Source organism: Podarcis filfolensis (assembly GCF_964270895.1).
Source record: "Podarcis filfolensis genome assembly, chromosome: 11".
Classification (NCBI taxonomy): Eukaryota; Metazoa; Chordata; class Lepidosauria; order Squamata; family Lacertidae; genus Podarcis; species Podarcis filfolensis.
This window is the reverse complement of record NC_139613.1, coordinates 14,191,998-14,210,720: the sequence shown is the minus strand read 5'-3', so window position 1 is coordinate 14,210,720 and position 18,723 is coordinate 14,191,998. Positions and strand designations below refer to the sequence as shown.

The 18,723-nt window shown below is 43.6% G+C and overlaps 1 protein-coding gene across 1 annotated transcript in view; it reads right to left on the bottom strand.

The window, feature by feature from the left end:
• ST8SIA3 (ST8 alpha-N-acetyl-neuraminide alpha-2,8-sialyltransferase 3) overlaps positions 1-14,444 on the bottom strand; it is a 45,087-nt gene extending 30,643 nt beyond the window's left edge. Inside the window, exons 1-2 of the mRNA XM_083575778.1 lie at positions 14,322-14,444; positions 1,166-1,346 (exon numbers count right to left, since the gene is read on the bottom strand). Coding sequence (XP_083431904.1) covers positions 1,166-1,346; positions 14,322-14,370 — 230 coding nt within the window. The 5' untranslated portion in view covers positions 14,371-14,444. The remainder of the gene's footprint in view (positions 1-1,165; positions 1,347-14,321) is intronic.
• Between the last annotated feature and the right edge of the window lie 4,279 nt (positions 14,445-18,723).

Below are 18,723 nucleotides of genomic sequence, written 5' to 3'. Positions count from 1 at the left end.
CACCATGGACAGCGACCTCCGAAAGATAACGTCGGAGCCTCAAGTTTCCATTCACTTTTAAAACTCTTCTTTCTCTGAGAGGGAGGAGGCCATTTCAAGCAACGTCCCCCCACCAGAAGCATTTGTGTGGGCGCTGGGAAGGGGCTTATTTTTTGCAAAGAGCCAATGCAACGCCACGTCTGCACAGCGTGGGGCATTTCCCGGCCTCTGGACCAGCAGAGGAGGAGGAGGAGGAAGACCCAGCAGAGCATGCGAATCGTCTCCACGACTTCCGCCTCACGCCTGCCTGGAAAATCCACCTTCCTCCTGCAATTCCCCTCCCCTAATTCTCCGGGCCCGATCTCTGCGCGCAGAGAAGAGGGTGCCTCTAATCTGCCGGCGCTAAAATGGGGAGTCAAATTGCGCTTCTTTGGGATGGTGGGGAGCGCAGCGCTTCCAAGCAGAATTTTTTTTTAAATGCATTTTAAAATAAAATTAAGAAAGCCACAATCACACAAATGACCCCCCCACCACTTCTATCACCAGACCGCCGGGGCAGTGCAGAACACGGGGGGTGGGGATGGGGGAAGACAAGGAATGGTGGAAGGGAGCGATCGGAGACCCTTCCTAGCCCCCTGCGCGTTTAAAGAGCGTTTGTGCATCTGTCAACCCGCCCCCAATACGGTGGGGAAGCCGCGCCGATGTCTTCCCCCATCCCCAGCCGGGGAAAGAGGGCGCCTGCGCCATCAGCTCGCCCCATGATGGAATATACATGAACCGGGCAGGGAGCCACCATGATTCTCGTCAGAGACCCGCATCATATTTTATCTATATCTATAGGAGCCGGGGGTTCCTCACCTCCCACCTTCCTCTGGCCACTGAGGCAACCCCCCCCACCTCTGCATGATCTGATCGATTTTTAAAAGGGAGGGGTGGGGGCTTGGTTTACCGCTGGCACAAAAAGCGAAGAGGTGGGGAATGGGGGTGTCCCGGAGCGTTGATCCAATAATGATCATAATAATAGTAATATCTACCCCCCCCCCGCGCGCGCAACACACACCCTTCTCTCCTCTAACCCTTCCTCTCCAGCATGCATACCCTCCGCCCAGCTCACTGGCTCTTTCCTCCCCTGGAAGATGATACATGTACATTTAAATATATACATATATGTATTTCAAGCACTCACCTAAATCCAGTGTGGAACATGTACATTCGTGGCACTCCCGTGTTGGCGTATTTGGGAGTGGTGAAGATATTGTCTTTTTTCAGAGACACGTAGCTGATGAAGGACAAAATCAGCAGAGCTACGCTGAGCATCACCAGACCCAGAACACTAACCACCCGGACCATCTTGCAGCTTCTCATGCCTGGGGGCGGAGAAGGTGGGGGGGGTGTGTGAAAGAGAGAACACACACACACACACACACCCCACACACACGGAGCTGAAAGAGCTACATTGGAGTTAACACACCCAGAAATCAGGGATGGAGCTTGTATGTGTGTGGGGGGTGGGGGGAGAGCGGTGTGGCTAAGGAGCGGGGGAGGGAAAACATACACAAACACACCAAAGGATTAATTCAAAGCACACGCACACACAGGGGAGCTAAGCGCTGAGAGGATGAAGAATTAAAAAATAATAATACAAAAAAAAAATGGAGGGTATGAGCTCTGCAGCGTTGTAATGGCAGCGGATGGGGGTGGGTTAAAAAAAAAAAAGGTGGATCCTGCCGGAAATTATAGAAAGCTGCCTGATCCTGCCTGCTTCCTTTGTGCAGGAAGCTGTGGATCCTATTGCCTTAAATAGGTGTCCCATTCAAAAGCACTCAGGGGGTGGCAAACACACACCATCCTGGAATATTCTGGAGATTTGCTCTCTGAACATAAGGAAAACGTCTTGCATTGAGTTGAACCATACCAGTTCAGTTCAGTATGGTCTACTCTGCCCAGGGTTTCAGACAGGGGTTTCCCAGGCCTGCCTGGGGAGAGGGGACTGGATCCGGGAACTTGTGCATGCTAGGCAGGCATTGTACCACTGAACTGTGGTTCTGGGTCTGACTGAGACGAGGTAGCACCTGTTTTCCTGCCCAAATGCCATTGGCACAATAGAAGATGCTCCAGACTCCAATATCCGCCCCTTAAAAACATCACTGCCTACAGACGGACATGAGTTGGTGGTTTGGAGCTGGTACAGCAGAGAACTTTGTGGCGAGCAAAGCCTTTGGGAGGCAGTTTGGAGCTGAGACAACTGAGAGCTTTGTGGTCAGTGAGCACAGCCTTCCAGCTCCGGGCCTGAATCCCAGAACACACAAGGGGCAGCTGTGAAAATGAGTGGACACTTTCAGGTACAGTATGCAGTGGCAAGGCTTAGCACAGAAATGAGGAAGCTAAGACTCGCCAGATGTTGCTGGACTACAACTCCCATCATCCCTGACATTTGCTAGGATGATGGGAATTTGGAGTCCAACAACATCTGGAAGGCCACAGCCTTCCTTTAGCCTTTTACAGTTTCAGGGGGTTGGACCTGATGGCTTTGGGTCCCTTCCAACTCTCAGTTTCTATGATTCAGGTGTTGTTTATTTTTTTTAAAAAGGGCCTGTTATCAAGGGAAGTGCAGGTGATGCTTCATTTTTATTTTATTTTAAAGAGAGCTGTCAGAGTTTCCACCAATATGAGACTCCTGCCATCTACCTTGAAAGGAAAACCAGGAAGGATGCCCAACTCTGGTTATTGGCAACTCACTGAGTCCAATCCAAGGGCATGTAAAGCCCTAAAAAAATTGGGACCCAAGTACCAAAACCCAGCCAGATGGGCAGGGTAGAAATGATAAATTGTTGTTGTTGTTGTTGTTGTTGTTGTTGTTAGCATGACAGGGCATTCTCTGTGTTGGCACCCCACTTATGGAACTTCCCCCCAGGTGATATTTGGTTCAGCCCTGCAGAAATATTTACCGGTAAGTGAAGGTGAAAGACCTTTTAAACTGGTCTATGTGTTTGGATTATAAGTGGAATTGATTTTTTTGCAATATTATTATAGATGTTTGTTGCTGCTCAAAGAGCTGGTGTGTGAAGTTGCTGGTATTCTAACAAAAATATGTAACAATAGAACATGTGGACCTCCAGTGAAGCTCAATGTTGGAAGATTCAGGAGAGATATTTTTTTTTTTAAAAAATAGTACCTCTTCATGCATTGCATAGTTTTGTATGTATTGTGGTATTTTATGCATTGTGACTTGCAATTATTTTTACTGATCATAGTTTAGTAATTATTTATTGTAATTGTTAAGAGTGAATTTTTGTTTAATTATTATTTGCTGATGTTTTGAGTTAATTTTATTATATTCTAATAGATTATTGAATATTACTTTTATCATTTTAAAGTTATGTTTTATTATGACTTTTTGTATTGGGTCAGTTTATATATAAATATATATAATATATTTATATAAAGGTGTGCTTTCTTTGTTGCATATATTGTTGCTGTAAACGGCCTTGTGCAGGGTAATTTAGAGTGGTGGATTACAAATTAATAGGGAAGCAAAATGAAATGAAATAGCTAAGCTGTGGAACTTGCTCCCTGTATACCTGTATACTTCAGGTCCTGTATACCTGAAGGAGTGTCTCCACCTCCATCGTTCAGCCCAGGCACTGAGATCCAGCACCGAGGGTCTTCTGGTGGTTCCCTCACTGCGAGAAGTGAGATTTACAGAGAACCAGGCAGAGGGTCTTCTCAGTAGTGGCACCCGCCCTGTGGAACGCCCTCCCTTCAGATGTGAAGGAAATAAGCAGCTATATTATCTTTAAAAGTCATCTGAAGGCAGCCCTGTTTGGAGAAGTTTTTAATATTTAATGTTGTATTGTTTTTAACACTCGATTGGGAGCTGCCCAGAGTGGCTGGGGAAACTCAGCCAGATGGTATAAATCTGGGTATAAATAATAAATAATAATAATAATAATAATTATTATTATTATTATTATTATTATTATTATTATTATTATTATCATTACTCCCAAAGGAGGCACTGATGGCCACCAACCTGGAAGGACTGGACCCATTCATAGAGGAGAAGGCTGCTAGCCAGGATGGCTATGCTCTGCCTCCATGGCTGGAAGTAGTAATGCTTCTGAATACAAGTTGCTGGAAACCACAGGAGGGAAGAGGGTTCTTGTGCTTGGGTTCTGCTCCAGGGTATGCCACAGGCATCTGGTTAATCACTGTGATAACAGGATGAACTAGATGTGCCACTTACCCTACCCACTTTATCCACACCAAAAGGCCCCAGGATGTTATATACTAAAGTATAGTTGTATATAAGTTACAAGAACTTGGACACACTTGGACAATGTAGGACACACCTTCTTGAATTGTAGGTTTGGAATGTGCGTTTCAAAAAGAATTCTCATTCGTCTTATCTAGGTTGGCCCTTGAAGTCAGCACATCATCACTGTTTGCTAATAGACTCCAATGTATTGCATTTGCAGCCCGGAAAAGTACAAATATAGACCTGATTCCAAACAACCTTATCGATTTTAAAATTATGCATAGGTTGTAAGATGACCAAGAGGTATCTTAGTACAGTACAGTGATGAGCACAGCTTTTTGACCTCCTTGGCAGGTCCTGGCTGGCAGAGATACAAGCCGGAGCTGACTAGATGAATCAAATTAGACCCTGTCTGTTGGAGTCACAGCCCATCCATGCATAATTTTCCAAACAGATGTATGTCAGGATTTGTCTTGTAGTTTGGCCTAGGTTCTCGTTGTAGTCTATATGCAAGTCTTAAGGTATGGCTGAAAGCCATATGATGCATGAGTTATGCAGAAGCTAAGCAGGGTCTGGATGAGAGACCAGCTGAAGGTCTCATGTGATCTGCATTTAGCATCTTGGAATAGAGCAATAATATAACTATAATTTTAAAAAAATGAAATAAACTTAGAATAATTGTTCCTAAGAGAGAAAGTCTACTCAGAGCCCTGTTTGCCATCTTAATGAGATGTGTGTGTTGATTGTTGTGGTGGTTGTTGCAAACCAAATAATTTGATTATTGCTCCTAAGGAAGGAGTTTTTTTAAACAACAACAACTCACAAATAAAAAACAAACTCACAAATTGTCTTTAAAATCAATCAATCAATCAATCAATCAATCAGTAAACCAGTAAACCAGTCAATCAATTCAGTCAGTCAATATCACAAAAGTTACGAGCCTGCTAAAAGGTTAAATAGGGAGAAGACTCTGCAGTCAGCATGGAAATGCAAGCTATTAGTCTCTTAGATGGCTAGTAAAAATTAAATAAAATTGCTTTCTTCCAAATGGACTAGTGGAAGAAGAGAAAGTGGCCTTCCTCTACCAAGGGAACAAGTAGACTTGGGAAAGGGCCACAGCTCAGTGGTACAGCATCTGCTTTGCATGCATTAGGTCCCTGGTTCAATTCCTGGCATCTCCAAGTCAGGTTGAGAAAGTCTGAAATCCTGGAGAGATGCTGTAGGTCAATGAAGACAACATGGGAACAAGATGGGCCAATGACTTGATTCTGTAAAAGGCATCTCCCTATGTTCCTAAGGAGGATGGAGTGGTCCATTCTCCCTCTGCCAGTCCCTTCCTTTGTAGCTAGTGCTGAAATCAAGCAAGCTAGTGGAAGAGGTTTGGAGCATCATCTGCCAGCTTGTTTGCTCATCTCTGCATAGAAATCCACCCACTCACCTGTGGCTACCTGGATAATTGTTAGATAAGAGGCTAAATCAGTCATCAAACTTTATTATCTTAGCCATGGCCACAACAAAGGAACTATACACCAGGAAGATAAATATGTGGCTAAAAGCAAGGTTAAAACTCCAAATCAGAACCAAAGTCCAAGTCAGAAAATACCCAATGGACAAACCTATCCTATGGATTAAAATTAGATTGGCAGTTAGTCCCTCTTCCTAGGGAATTCTGTAGATTCCAGAAAAGTTTCTGCATTAGTCTGACCTGGCAACAAAGAGCCAAATGCTATAACCATTCAGTCACCACCTTCCACGAAATAGAGGCCACTGTGTCAGGTGCATTGGATGAAATGGGCTCTGGCCTCCCAGAATTTATGCCACAAGAACCATGTGCTCATCTCCAAGGTGCCACTAGGGTTAGGGACATCTAATATTGAATTTATTTATTTGCCAAAATTTCTAAGCCCACCAACATTAAGAAGAAAAAAATATGGTGGTGAACAGCATACAGCAAACAGGCTTCACAGAGAAGGAGCACCAGATGATACCACCAACTCCAGGGCCCGGCGCTGTTGGTGAGGAATTACAGAACGACTGCAATCTACTCTAATTACTGTGAGCTGCTTCACTGAGAGCCACTGAGCCTTCAGAGATACCCAGAGCAAATGTGCAATAAATCCACCATGGTGCTAACTAGAGCCCGAGACAGGAAGCAGAGCAATAAAGAAACAGCCCTACCTCTCCTACAAAAGACCACCCTAGACTACTGCCATCCAGTGGTAACTAGCCATATAGCTACTGAAGATACCCCACTGGCCCTGCCCAAGAGTCACTGAATCTTGCAACCTTAAGCAGCATTAATGACCATAACCAACAAACAGAAGGTTGGCAAAACTCCTCTGACCATGAACTGTTGGGTAACTGGTCTCCTGACCCAGCACTAGTATGTGAAAATTCTTATATTACACACGTGGATCATAACAACATGCAGTTCATCACAAACTCTACCCCTAATCAACAGGCTCAGTCCACAGCCAAAGGAACTGATAGGGCAAAGCGAGAAAGATTTGCAGATTTGTATGGCTACCTCCAAGACCATTGTCTCCTTAATGCCCAAACTAATGAAAAAAATTTCAGAACTTGGACTGCTTAAGAAAGGAACTATCTGGCATCAAGGCTAACATGCTTGTCTTGCTAGGGCTAATTGAGTTTGGGATCCTAACAACAGTTTACCCACCTCTGCTGGCACAAACCAATAAACCTAACCAAGACTGCACCAGTAACAAATCTACTAATTTAAACAATAATTCAAACAATCCCGAGATCCTAACCAATATGCCCTTTAACAAAGTATGGGATTCGGAGAGACAGGCAGATGCCCTTTTACAAGTCTGGGCAAGAAAGGATTCGCCCCCTCCAAATCAAATAGCTACAGAAGACTACCAGAAGAACTGGTTGGAAAATTCCCATCTCACTTTATCCAACCCTGACTTGCTGGTAATTGATGACTGGCAAAATGCTCCAGAGGGGGAAACAGATAAAACTGATCTAGCAAGAATCCACACCAGCCTGGATCTAAGGCCAAACTGCGACCAAAGAAACAGTGACCCAACTTTAAACAATCCTATCCCAAAAGTGTCATTTAAGTGGGGTAACCACTTCCTAGGAAAAAGAATCTCAATTTACATATAGACCACAACAATCCCAACACGCACCAATTGATAAGACACCCTGTACCAAGTTCTCATCAAAAAAGGTACCGGCCAAGTGGTCTCACACATAACGATAGCACTAGTAGGAATACAGCGCCCCCATACATAACCTACCCCAATAACATCCCTGTGCGTAGGGAGAGACATGGGCGACAAGCAAAACCTCTCCCCAGAGATGATACCCTTATTCCAGCATCGCACCCAAAACCCTACGACAGGATCGCTCACCCTAGATGGAAGAAGCCTCCACCTAGAGAAGGGGAATTGAAATTTAGTCATTTCTATAAGAGCCCAGCATCAAAAAACATCGCATCCCTAAGATTAAAAGTCGGTGATACAGGCACCCACACTGGAGCTGGTGCCACAGTAAGACCACCTGAGAGCTCTCACTGTTGACTCAGTAAACCCAAGAAAGATCTCAACATCCTCACCTAGAACTTGGAGCAAGAAAGGAGATAAAGATCTTACTACATTTCTGCAGAATTTTGACATCATCTGCCTACAGGAAACCTGGCTGCAAGATGCTGACCTTCCACACTTGCAGGGATACTCTCAGCATAGCCTCCCTGCAGTCAAGAGACATCAAAAAGGATGAGGAAGTGGGGGATTGAGCACCTTTACCTCACTGGATTTGGCTGGGGAAATCAGTGTTGTGGAGTCGGATCTCCTCTATGAATATTTCTTGCCACTACAGTGCAGGGGCAGGAAACCCATTTTTCTGTATCAAGATCTACTTTCCACCAGCACATACCCTAGCTGTGGTGGTTAAGATCTGGACCAATCTAACAAGCGTTGTAGAGCAGATAAAGGTGAAATATTCATATGCCCGAATCCTACTATGTAGGGACTTTAATGCCCACACTGGCGATAGCCCAGATAGCCTAACATCCTGTGGAATAGATCCGGATGATATTTCCCCCTTTACTCGTACTTCCATGGATAAGAAAGTTAACCCTCAAGGACTGAAACTCCCAGAATGTGTTTTTCTGCGCAATTTCTTAATATTAAATGGATGCCCAGCATACAGCCAACAAGAGAATCATAACACAAGTACAAAATACATCACAAATCAGTAGATCTCAAAGAAAACTTGGGTGAAAAGATGAGCTTGAAGCCAGTGTCAGGTAGAAGCCTGCCTGATGTTCATTGGAAGCGCATTCCAAAGGACAGCTGCCAGCAGGCTAAAGGCCCTGGTCTTGGAGGATGCAAGTTGAACCTTGGGAAAATAGGTCACTACTAAGAGAGTCTATGATTGAAGTGACTAGGCAGTGGTATACAAGGTTAAGACATTCCTCAGAGGTCCCTGGTCCCCAATTGTTTTGTATACATGCCCATAGCAAGACCATAAAGCTGTCCTGGTAGTATACTGGCAGCTCTTTCAACACAGGAGTGACTGGGCACTCATTCCAACAGCCTAGTGGCAGTATTCTGCAATAGTTTTCGATGAACCTCTACAATCTACACCAGCATAGTCCATGCACAGCCACGTAGCCAAATCAGGCTATAATATAGATGACCAATTAGAGCTGGGTGTGTGTGTGTGTGTGGTTCACCAAGCATTGGAAATCCTAACCTCAGTTTGGCAAATGAAGGCATCTGGTAGACGAGTCATGGCTCTGGCAGGATCTAATTGGCCCCTACGACAATAGAAATCACAGAATCGTAGTCTTGGAGGCCTTATATAGAAATGGTAGAACAGGAGAGGACAGAGTAGTGAGGGTTATGCCTTATTTCCTTTACTGCACACTGTATAAGCCTGCTAGGGAAGAGATTTCACCTCTTATCCAGAATTTCTTATTGGCCTACTTATAAAAAATGTTGAGAGCTGAGAAGATTCACTCCTCTATGTGTGGATTAAGAATTAAGATATAATTGTGACAGAGGGCTATATGCATATGGTTTTGTGTTTATTGCTTTTTTAAAAAATATTTCCCTCCCCTTCTCTTTCTTTCCCTTCTGTTTATCTTTCTTTTCTCTTTACTGCCATGCCCTTTATTATTATTTTTTAGATTACCGAACTTTTCCATGTACAAGACAAGTTTTTTTTACTCTAAAATAATGTTAAAAAATGGGGGTCGTCTTAGGGGACGGACGAGAGATAGGTTGCGCCTGCGAGTAGGAGCTTGTCAGCAGTGATATTGTGGGTGATTTGTGGCTGTGTCAAGTGCTGCTTTGGGTTTGCTGCTGCTGTGGTAATAGGGTGGGTGATTGGTTGCTGTGGCAAAGTTTGCTGTGGATTGGCTGCCGCTTCGGCAACTGGGCGTGCGATTGCCGTTTGCTGTTGGTGAGCGGGCAGACGCATGTTGGCTAGTACGATGCGAGCGGTTGTCAGCGTGTGTCAGTCTGGTTAGTGATTTTCGGCATTGCCCTCTCCCCCAAAGCTCAACCACTCTGGGCCATCTCCCCCCATTTTCTTAAATTTGAGACCCCCCAAAATAGGAATCGTCTTATACATGGGGGCGTGTTATACATGGAAAAATACAATAGTTTTATTGTCTCTAATGTTGAAAACTTTCAATAAAATTAATTATTTAAAAAACAGGAAATTCCTACCGCCACCAAGCAGATGTAAGAGATTAGTGTGTTCTGTTGGTTTCTGTTGCTGGAAAAGTTTCCTGAAGCCAAAGTTGTTGGCTGTTATGTGGAATCTTACATGTAATAGCGCTATTTTATTATCCCTCTGTATTGTTTATAGTTATTGATGTGTATGACTGATTGCTATGCCCGATGGCTAAGGCAATAAAGTTTTGTCAATTGATTGATTGATAGGGGCCACTTTGATTTTTATATAAAAACTCCCTTTTCCCATTACTAGAAACGACAGTGCCTGCTTTTACAGCAAGAGCCACAAAAATGCCTCCAGCTACCTGCAAGAGGTCCCCCACCTTGTAGTTGCTGGAGTTCAAGTGAAAGTTATGAATGAATCAGATGTGGTTTATCACAAGTCAAGTAGAAAACATGAAAAGACTTGACATAGGATTTGTGGCTCAGCCAAAGTAGCTTTAATTGATCTGGGGCTGTGTCTTCTGCCTTCCCTACAATGTTCCCGTGTTTGCAATGGCCCACAAGCTGCAATGGCTTTCCCCTCAAATTGAGGACCCAATGAGGGAATGGCGGATAAAACATGGATGGCGCATGTTTCCTCTCATGTTCAAATTATGTGGCCAGGAAGAAGGAAATGGGCCAAGACGAGGTATTAGCAAAACTGTCCATTTTCAGTGCACTCTGAAACACCAGCAAATCATATTGCTCTCACACTTCCTTTCTTGACAATCTGTAAAACAGCTTCCCAGCTGAGATTAACCGTAAGTGGCTTCTGATGTTAGATGAATTGTCTTCCTTGTAGATCCACCAGGAGCAAGGCATTGCCAAAATGTTCAACTCTGCTGTGACAGTTTGAACATTGGAGGACAACCTTTTCAAGGGCATTTGACAATATACGCAATCTAGTTTGGTGTTCTGCACCAAGCCTTTTCTCTTGCAATTGCCATTCCTCGTTTGTTCACTTTTTACAGGTGATCCTCATGACAACGTAGTTATGAAACTGTTGCATTGCACTGTTTTCCGCCTTCTTCCTCCTGTGTTTTTCAGACCTTGATTATTTTTGTTGGTGTTTTTTTTGCAGATGCTCTAAAATGCAACTGTAGTAATCACAACATGTTGGGCTCAGAGGATGAAACAATCTGAGAAGCAATTAATGTTGCCAGTGGAAATACGATTGCAATACATAACGACAAAAGCATGAAAACACATATAAAAACACATTAAATAAACAATAATAAACAGGAGAATGGGAATTTTCAGGTAGTTCAGTGGTTTTTTTGAGCTACAGTCTCTTATGTACTATTATTGCAACATATTAGTTCATTTTGTATGTTTTCATGCCTCACTGTTGTTATGTACACACAGATCCTGCTATCTGACAGCTTGCTCTGCAAAAAATTACTTATGCAAACATAAAGAATTGTGCCCAAACCCTGCTGCACACTCCACAGATTCCGAAATCTGAACATCCAGAGTTTTCCCACTTCCTGACTTCCTTGCTTGTTTGTGCTTTGCTGGTTGGCAGCAAGCATTTTTGGGCAGAAACCATGAAAGCAGGGAGTGAGATTGGACAAATCAGAGTGTGGGAGAGATATGTGGGGCAACTCAGTTTTTCCTGTTTCTCTCTTTCGCTGTAGCCATTGTGGGAAGAAACCACGGAGAGAAGGACTGTGCGGAGAGACCGGGCAAATCCCTTATGAGAAATGTATCCATAGGAATGCACGGAAATTCTAGACTCGTTATGTGAACGCTTGCCTAACGAACGACTTCCAGGCAATCCATTGTATTTGGTAAGCAGCACTTGTGTGCATTGCATTGCTATTTCCATTAATCTTAATTATTTCTTATATTTTTTACAAGTTTCATTTTCTCTTTCTGTGTCTGTGTGTGTAGCTGGGGACCCTTTCCTTTGTGTTTGTGTTTAAAAACTGTTCTTTTAATATTTTTAAAATATTTTGTTGGGAGCCACCCAGAGAGGCTAGGACAACCCAGTGAGCTGGGTGGCATATTTTTATTATTCTGATTATTCTAATCACTATCATTCTAATTATTCTAATCATTATTATTCTAATTATTCTAATCATTATTATTCTAATTATTCTTATTCTTATTTTTATTATTCTTATTCTTATGCAGGGTTGAGGAACCTTTGGCCCTCCAGAGATGGTCCTCTTTATTTGTTTGTTTTTTCATAGTCTCTAGACTCTATGATTTAACCATGCTGGCATCCTTTTAGACTTATAGAATCATAGAGTTGGAAGGGAACCCGGAGGACATCTACTCCAACCCTCTGCAATGCAGGAATCCCAACTAAAGCATCCATGATAGATTGCTATCAAGATAATAATAATAATAATAATAATAATAATAATAATAATAATAATAAAAAATTAATTCATATCTCACCCATCTGGTTGGGTTTCCCCAGCCACTCTGGGTGCCTTGCAACAAAATATTAAAATACAGTAATCTAGTAATAACCAGAGCATGCACCACTCTGGCAAGACAGTCCGCGGGCAGGTAGGGTCTCAGTCTGTGTACCAGATGGAGCTGGTAGACAGCTGCCCTGGATACAGATTTGACCTGCGCCCCCATGCACAGCTGTGAGTCCAAAATGACTCCCAGGCTGCGCACCTGGTCCTTCAGGGGTACAGTTGTCCCATGCAGGACCAGGAAGTCCCCCACACCTGCCCGCTGTCCCCCCAAAACAGTACTTCTGTCTTGTCAGGATTCAACCTCAATCTGTTAGCCGCCATCCATCCTCCAACCGCCTACAGGCACTCACACAGGACCTTCACCGCCTTCACTGGTTCCGATTTGAAAGAGAGGTAGAGCTGGGTATCATCCACATACTGATGGATACCCAGCCCAAACCCCCTGATGATCTCTCCCGGCGGCTTCATATAGATATTAAAAAGCATGGGGGAGAGGATGGAACCCCTGAGGCACCCCACAAGTGAGGACCCAGGGGTCTGAACACTCACCCCCTACTGCCACTTTCTGGACAAGGCCCAGATGACAGATGGTGTTAGACTCCAACTGTTAGCCAACATGTCCAATGGCCAGGGATGATGGAAGTTGTAGTCTGATAGCATCTGAAAGGCCAGGAGCAATGTTATACAGTGGTACCTCGGGTTACAAACGCTTCAGGTTACAAACACTTCAGGTTACAGACTCCACTAACCCAGAAGTAGTAAAGTTAAGAACTTTACCTGAGGATGAGAACAGAAATCGTGTGGCGGCAGCGGGAGGCCCCATTAGCTAAAGTGGTACCTCAGGTTAAGAACAGTTTCAGGTTAAGAACGGACCTCCGGAACGAATTCAGTTTGTAACTAGAGGCACCACTGTACAGTTTTCAGGACAACAACTTATGGCTACTTGTGTTAGAACTTGTTGTCACTGTGAAAACCGCTCCAAGTTGGGCCACCGCTGGTGAACACTCATCATGTTATTTAATTTTTTGAAATAGCCCCTGGACTATATTGAAGGAATACAGAAGAAAAGAGTGGTTCTGAGCATGTGCAGAAAGCTGTGGGGCTTTGCAGCATGGATTGGGGAGCGGGTACTTTGAGGACTAGTCTGCCTGAGCTAAGAGATGGCATGGGACATTTTTTAAGGACCCCTTTTCGCTGGCAGCGACGGTAAACTCAAAGAGGCCTTTTCATGTCTTGTACAGGGTGAGTCTTTTAAAAGAGGCCCTGTGGAACATGTGTACAGTGGTACCTCGGGTTAAGTACTTAATTCGTTCCGGAGGTCCGTTCTTAACCTGAAACTGTTCTTAAGCTGAAGCACCACTTTAGCTAATGGGGCCTCCTGCTGCTGCTGCGCCGCCGGAGCACGATTTCTGTTCTCACCCTGAAGCAAAGTTCTTAACCTGAAGCACTATTTCTGGGTTAGCGGAGTCTGTAACCTGAAGCGTATGTAACCTGAAGCGTATGTAACCCGAGGTACCACTGTACTCTGTATCCACGGGGCCTCTTTTAAAGGACTCACCCTGTACAAAGAGGCACCTTTTTAACACCAATTTGAAAAAATGCATGTTTACTTCCGAACAAAAAAATGTCGCGATACACGAAACGCTTACTGCTATTTCGAGGGGCTATAGAAATTTCTGTCCTATTGCATTTTCATCGTACGTATCTGATTTCAAATGATTTACACACACACTGTTCAGATTTTATATAGTTGTAAGTCGCTTTGAGGCACGTTTTAGGGTGTTTTTTGCTCTTGTTTTAAGAAAGCGAGGCCTAAATGCTGGAAACAATAAAATAATCGCGATAGATGTCCAGAATTCTGAGGAAGAATGTTCAAGCACAAAACCCCTCAGACATAAATAAATCTCTGGCATTCCTCTAAACCTATAAATTAAGGTTAGGCTATTTACTCACACATCCAGCTTTCTGGGGCCTTCAAATTTAGTTGCGGAAATGGCTCCATCTGCTCTTGCTGCAATAAAGGCCTCTCTCCTGGGGAATTGTTCCCTCTTGTGCAGTTAATCTGCAACCCTGATGCACAGAAGAAGGTCAGCATGGACTAAGGAACTCTGGGAATGGTAGTTGTTAAAACTCACAGGAAGGCACAGCACTCCCTGTCACTCAAACAAGAAGTCCTAGTCCTTCATTAAGGCAATACAGAGGTACCTCAGGTTACATACGTTTCAGGTTACATACGCTTCAGGTTACAGACGCTTCAGGTTACAGACTCTGCTAACCCAGAAATAGTACCTCGGGTTAAGAACTTTGCTTCAGGATGAGAACAGAAACAGCGTGGCGGCAGCGGCAGGCCCCATTAGCTAAAGTGGTGCTTCAGGTTAAGAACAGTTTCATGTTAAGAACGGACCTCCGGAACGAATTAAGTACTTAACCTGAGGTACCACTGTACCGCACTGCACATTCAGTGCAGAGATCTCTATTGAGTGTGCCAAGCAACATGGGCATAGCCAGGATTTTTTTGGGGGGTGGGCGCAGGACACACCTCCTGTTACCATCCTCTTGTCTGGCTTTGTCCAGCAGATTCAGAATGAAATGTCTCAACGACAGTCATTTTAAATTACTTTCTTTTGACCCCAAGTGCTCAGGGAAAAATAATCTGTCAAAACATTTCAAATGTTCTGATTATTTCCACTTTGAGTTAAGTGTTTTAATTTACCTCAGGTTAAGAACTTAATTCGTTCTGGAGGTCTGTTCTTAACCTGAAACTGTTCTTAACCTGAGGTACCACTTTAGCTAATGGGGCCTCCCGCTGCCACCACCGCGCAATATCTGTTCTCATCCTGAAGCAAAGTTCTTAACCCAAGGTACTATTTCTGGGTTAGTGGAGTCTGTAGCCTGAAGCGTCTGTAACCCGAGGTACCACTGTGTTTACTTGGTTTAGGGCGGGTGCTGCTGCCTCCTTTGCCCCCCTGGCTACACCCATGTCAAGTGAACCTCTGGAAAACCTGGATTTCAACTGCTCTTTCCCAGCAACCAAATGTTTAACTTCTATTTTTTAAAACAACAACAACACCACACCTTAAAGTTAACATTTTTTTTAAAAAAAGAACTAGTAAAATCCAGAAGTCAACCGCTGAAAAAAACAAAGAAGTTGAACAGTTAGCAGTCTCTCTGTTTTTTGTGGGGTTTTTCTTAAACTAGTCAGTTCCCATGACTGCTGGTGCATTACATACTCCCCAACATTTCTCTGATGAAAATAGGGACATCCTATTCCATACCCCACAACATTTCTCTTATGAAAATAGAGATGTCCAGTGCTATTTTTTTTAGGAAAAAGAGGTGCCAGAACATACAATGTACACACCTCCTTTTTTCTCTTATCATGGCAATGGCACCTACCTGAGAGGTGCTGGAACTGAGATAATAATAATAATAATAATAATAATAATAATAATAATAATAATAATAATACATTATTTACACCTCACCCATCTGGCTAGGTTTCCCCAGCCACTCTGGGCAGCTCCCAATCGAGTGTTAAAAACAATACAACATTAAATATTAAAAACTTCTCCAAACAGGGCTGCCTTCAGATGTCTTTTTAAATGTAAAAGAGTTGTTTATTGCCTTGACATCTGCTGGGAGGGCGTTCCACAGGGCAGGTGCCACTACCAAGAAGGCCCTCTGCCTGGTTCCCTGTAACCTCACTAAACCAGCGTATTGCCCCCCAAACCATTAACAGGAAAACATCCCCCTGCAACAACAGTCTTGAAAGAGGCATCCTCAGCTGTGTCAGCGTGAAAGGATAGTGCTTCTTCTAAGATGATGCTCTGCAGTTTTTATTTTATATAATTATATTATATTTATATAGTATTGATGCTTATATTGGTCAGGGGTCCCTTTACCTTTACCTAATGCTTATATATTTATTATATTTTATAACTACTTCTCTATTTCCTATTATATAGCAATTAGAAACGAAACTTTGCATAGGCATTTATTTCTTTAACTAGCCAGGAAGGATCTGCTGTTGCTTTTTAGCCAACCAAAAGTTTTTAAATGGTTTAAACCAGGGGCCAGCAAACTTTTTCAGCACGGGGCCAGTCCACTGTCCGTCAGACTTTGGGGGGGGGGCGGACTATATTTTGAAAATAAAAATAAAGATGAACGAATTCCCAAGTCCCACAAATAACCAGAGATGCATTTTAAATAAAAGGGCACATTCTGCTCATGTGAAAACACGCTGATTCCTGGACTGTCTGCAGGCCAGATTTAGAAGGCGATTGGGCCAGATCCAGCCCCCGGGCCTTAGTTCACCTACCCATGTTTTAAACTAACCAACTGGAATTGATTAAAGCTTTCTGTCTGCAAACCTGGACTGAACCTCCAATCAACAAGCACTGAAGGCCATCCTGGCTTTCTGACTGGAGCTGTTGTGCATGTTTGCCAGAAGCCTAACTCAATCACAAGGGATGGGACAATGCTGGGGTGGAGAACCGTTTTGGCTCCATGGGCCAGGTCCTTATTAGAAGCAGCTTCATGGGCCAAATCTGACCTGGTGGGCAGTGCTCCCCATTTTGCAGACTTTCTCCAGTTTGCAAACTGCTTCCCAAAACAGAACTATTTCCCCTCTTGCTTACATCAGCCCTCTGCACTCTCCCTTCTGTCTTGCTAACTACTGTCTTGCTCTACCCCTCTGCATCTAGTAGACAACCTTTGCCTTGTTGACAGATTTCTTAATGGACACCATCCTGTCTTGCATTCTCTTAATGGCCCATGTCTTCAGGTGATTACTTCATCAGCCAGCAAGCCTGGCTTCTTCTTCTTCTTCTTTTAACATGGTTTATATTTTAACATGCTAAATTCAATGTCTGGCACACCGGAATTAGAAGCGGGAGTCCAGGCACCCCACAAACTGATAGTGCTGGGGTCTTATTTTAATATGGAGGAGAGGGTGAAATGCAACCTTCCACCTGCACTTTGAGGTCCAGGAACAATTTTCTCCCTTGAGATGTTGTGCGAATGAGGCCATAGCTGTACAGTAACTTTGAATGTGCACACTTCCAGGGGTTTGCCCCCCTCCTCCCAAAGTTTGCAGGTAAAAAAGGTGTGAAGTGCCCCACTGAAGCAGCCCCCAAGTCCAGGTGAATGTCCTGTGCATTGGGGAGGCAGGTGGGGGAACCCATGTTGTAGAAAGAAACAAAGAATAGGGTGTTTTTTGCTTCACATTCTTTAGAGATAGCAGGATGTCAGTAGCCCCCAAGAGAGGGTGGAAGTAAATGAATCATTGCTCGAAACTGAAGGATATCATCCGTGCTGAATGGTGAAAAGGAGTCCCAAACAGTATCTTCATTGATTTTTCTATAATTGACAAAGAAGCTTGGTTTGCCTTAGGGCTTCTAAACTAAAGATGTGGGGAGACCCATGTCCAGGAAGCTGCTTTTTTTGCCACAACCAGTGCAAAATTGCACCTCAATTAGTTGTCTTTTTTTTTTTTAATGTAGTCATGCTCCGGACAAGTGTCTGGTTTGATAAGCCTTCCATTCCTGTGGTTCATTAAAGAGAATCAAGCAGCCCTCATTGTTAGGTTGCTGAAGAATTCACAGCCAACGGAGAACTGGGCATTCATTTATGGATATGTTATTTCAGTGACAAACTTGCTTGCACAAACACATGAGTAATAATGGGTACTGGAGTGTACCTTTAAGAAGTTAAGAATGATCTATAAGTTAAGGACAGACAAAAGAAATCAATTATTTGCACTATGGAATCTGCTCCCACAATATGTAGCGATGACCACAAACTTGGATGGCTTTAAAAGACGATTCAACACATTCATGAAGACTAATCAATGACCACCAGCCTTGTTGACTATGTTTTCTCTCCACTGTTGGAAATAGATAGCATGCCTCTGAAAAGTTGGGAATCACAAGTGCGGAGAGAACTGTTCCATCCAGGTTCCACTTTTGGGCTTCCCACAGGTTGACCACTGTGAGAACAGGATGCTGGACCTAATGGGCCATTGGTCTGATCCAGCAGGACTTTTTTATGCCCTTAAGTTAGCCTACTCTGATATATTATTGTGCTGGATTCCTCATATACAGTAAAGAACAACTCTGGTACCATCAAGACAGGACCCTGGAGAAGACGCCTAGGGTCCCACTTAATGAAAGGAGCAGAGCAGGCTTGCTGGAGGTGTTTTCGATGCTTACAAACACTCCCCGCCTCCTCCATTTTTAGGCCAGGATATGCAGACATGTTATTTCATTCTGCATACTTCTTCTTAAACTCTGTTGATTTCACATGGCTTTGGTAGTTTCATTATATCTACTCGCTTCTAAAGCCTGCTGGTTTTATC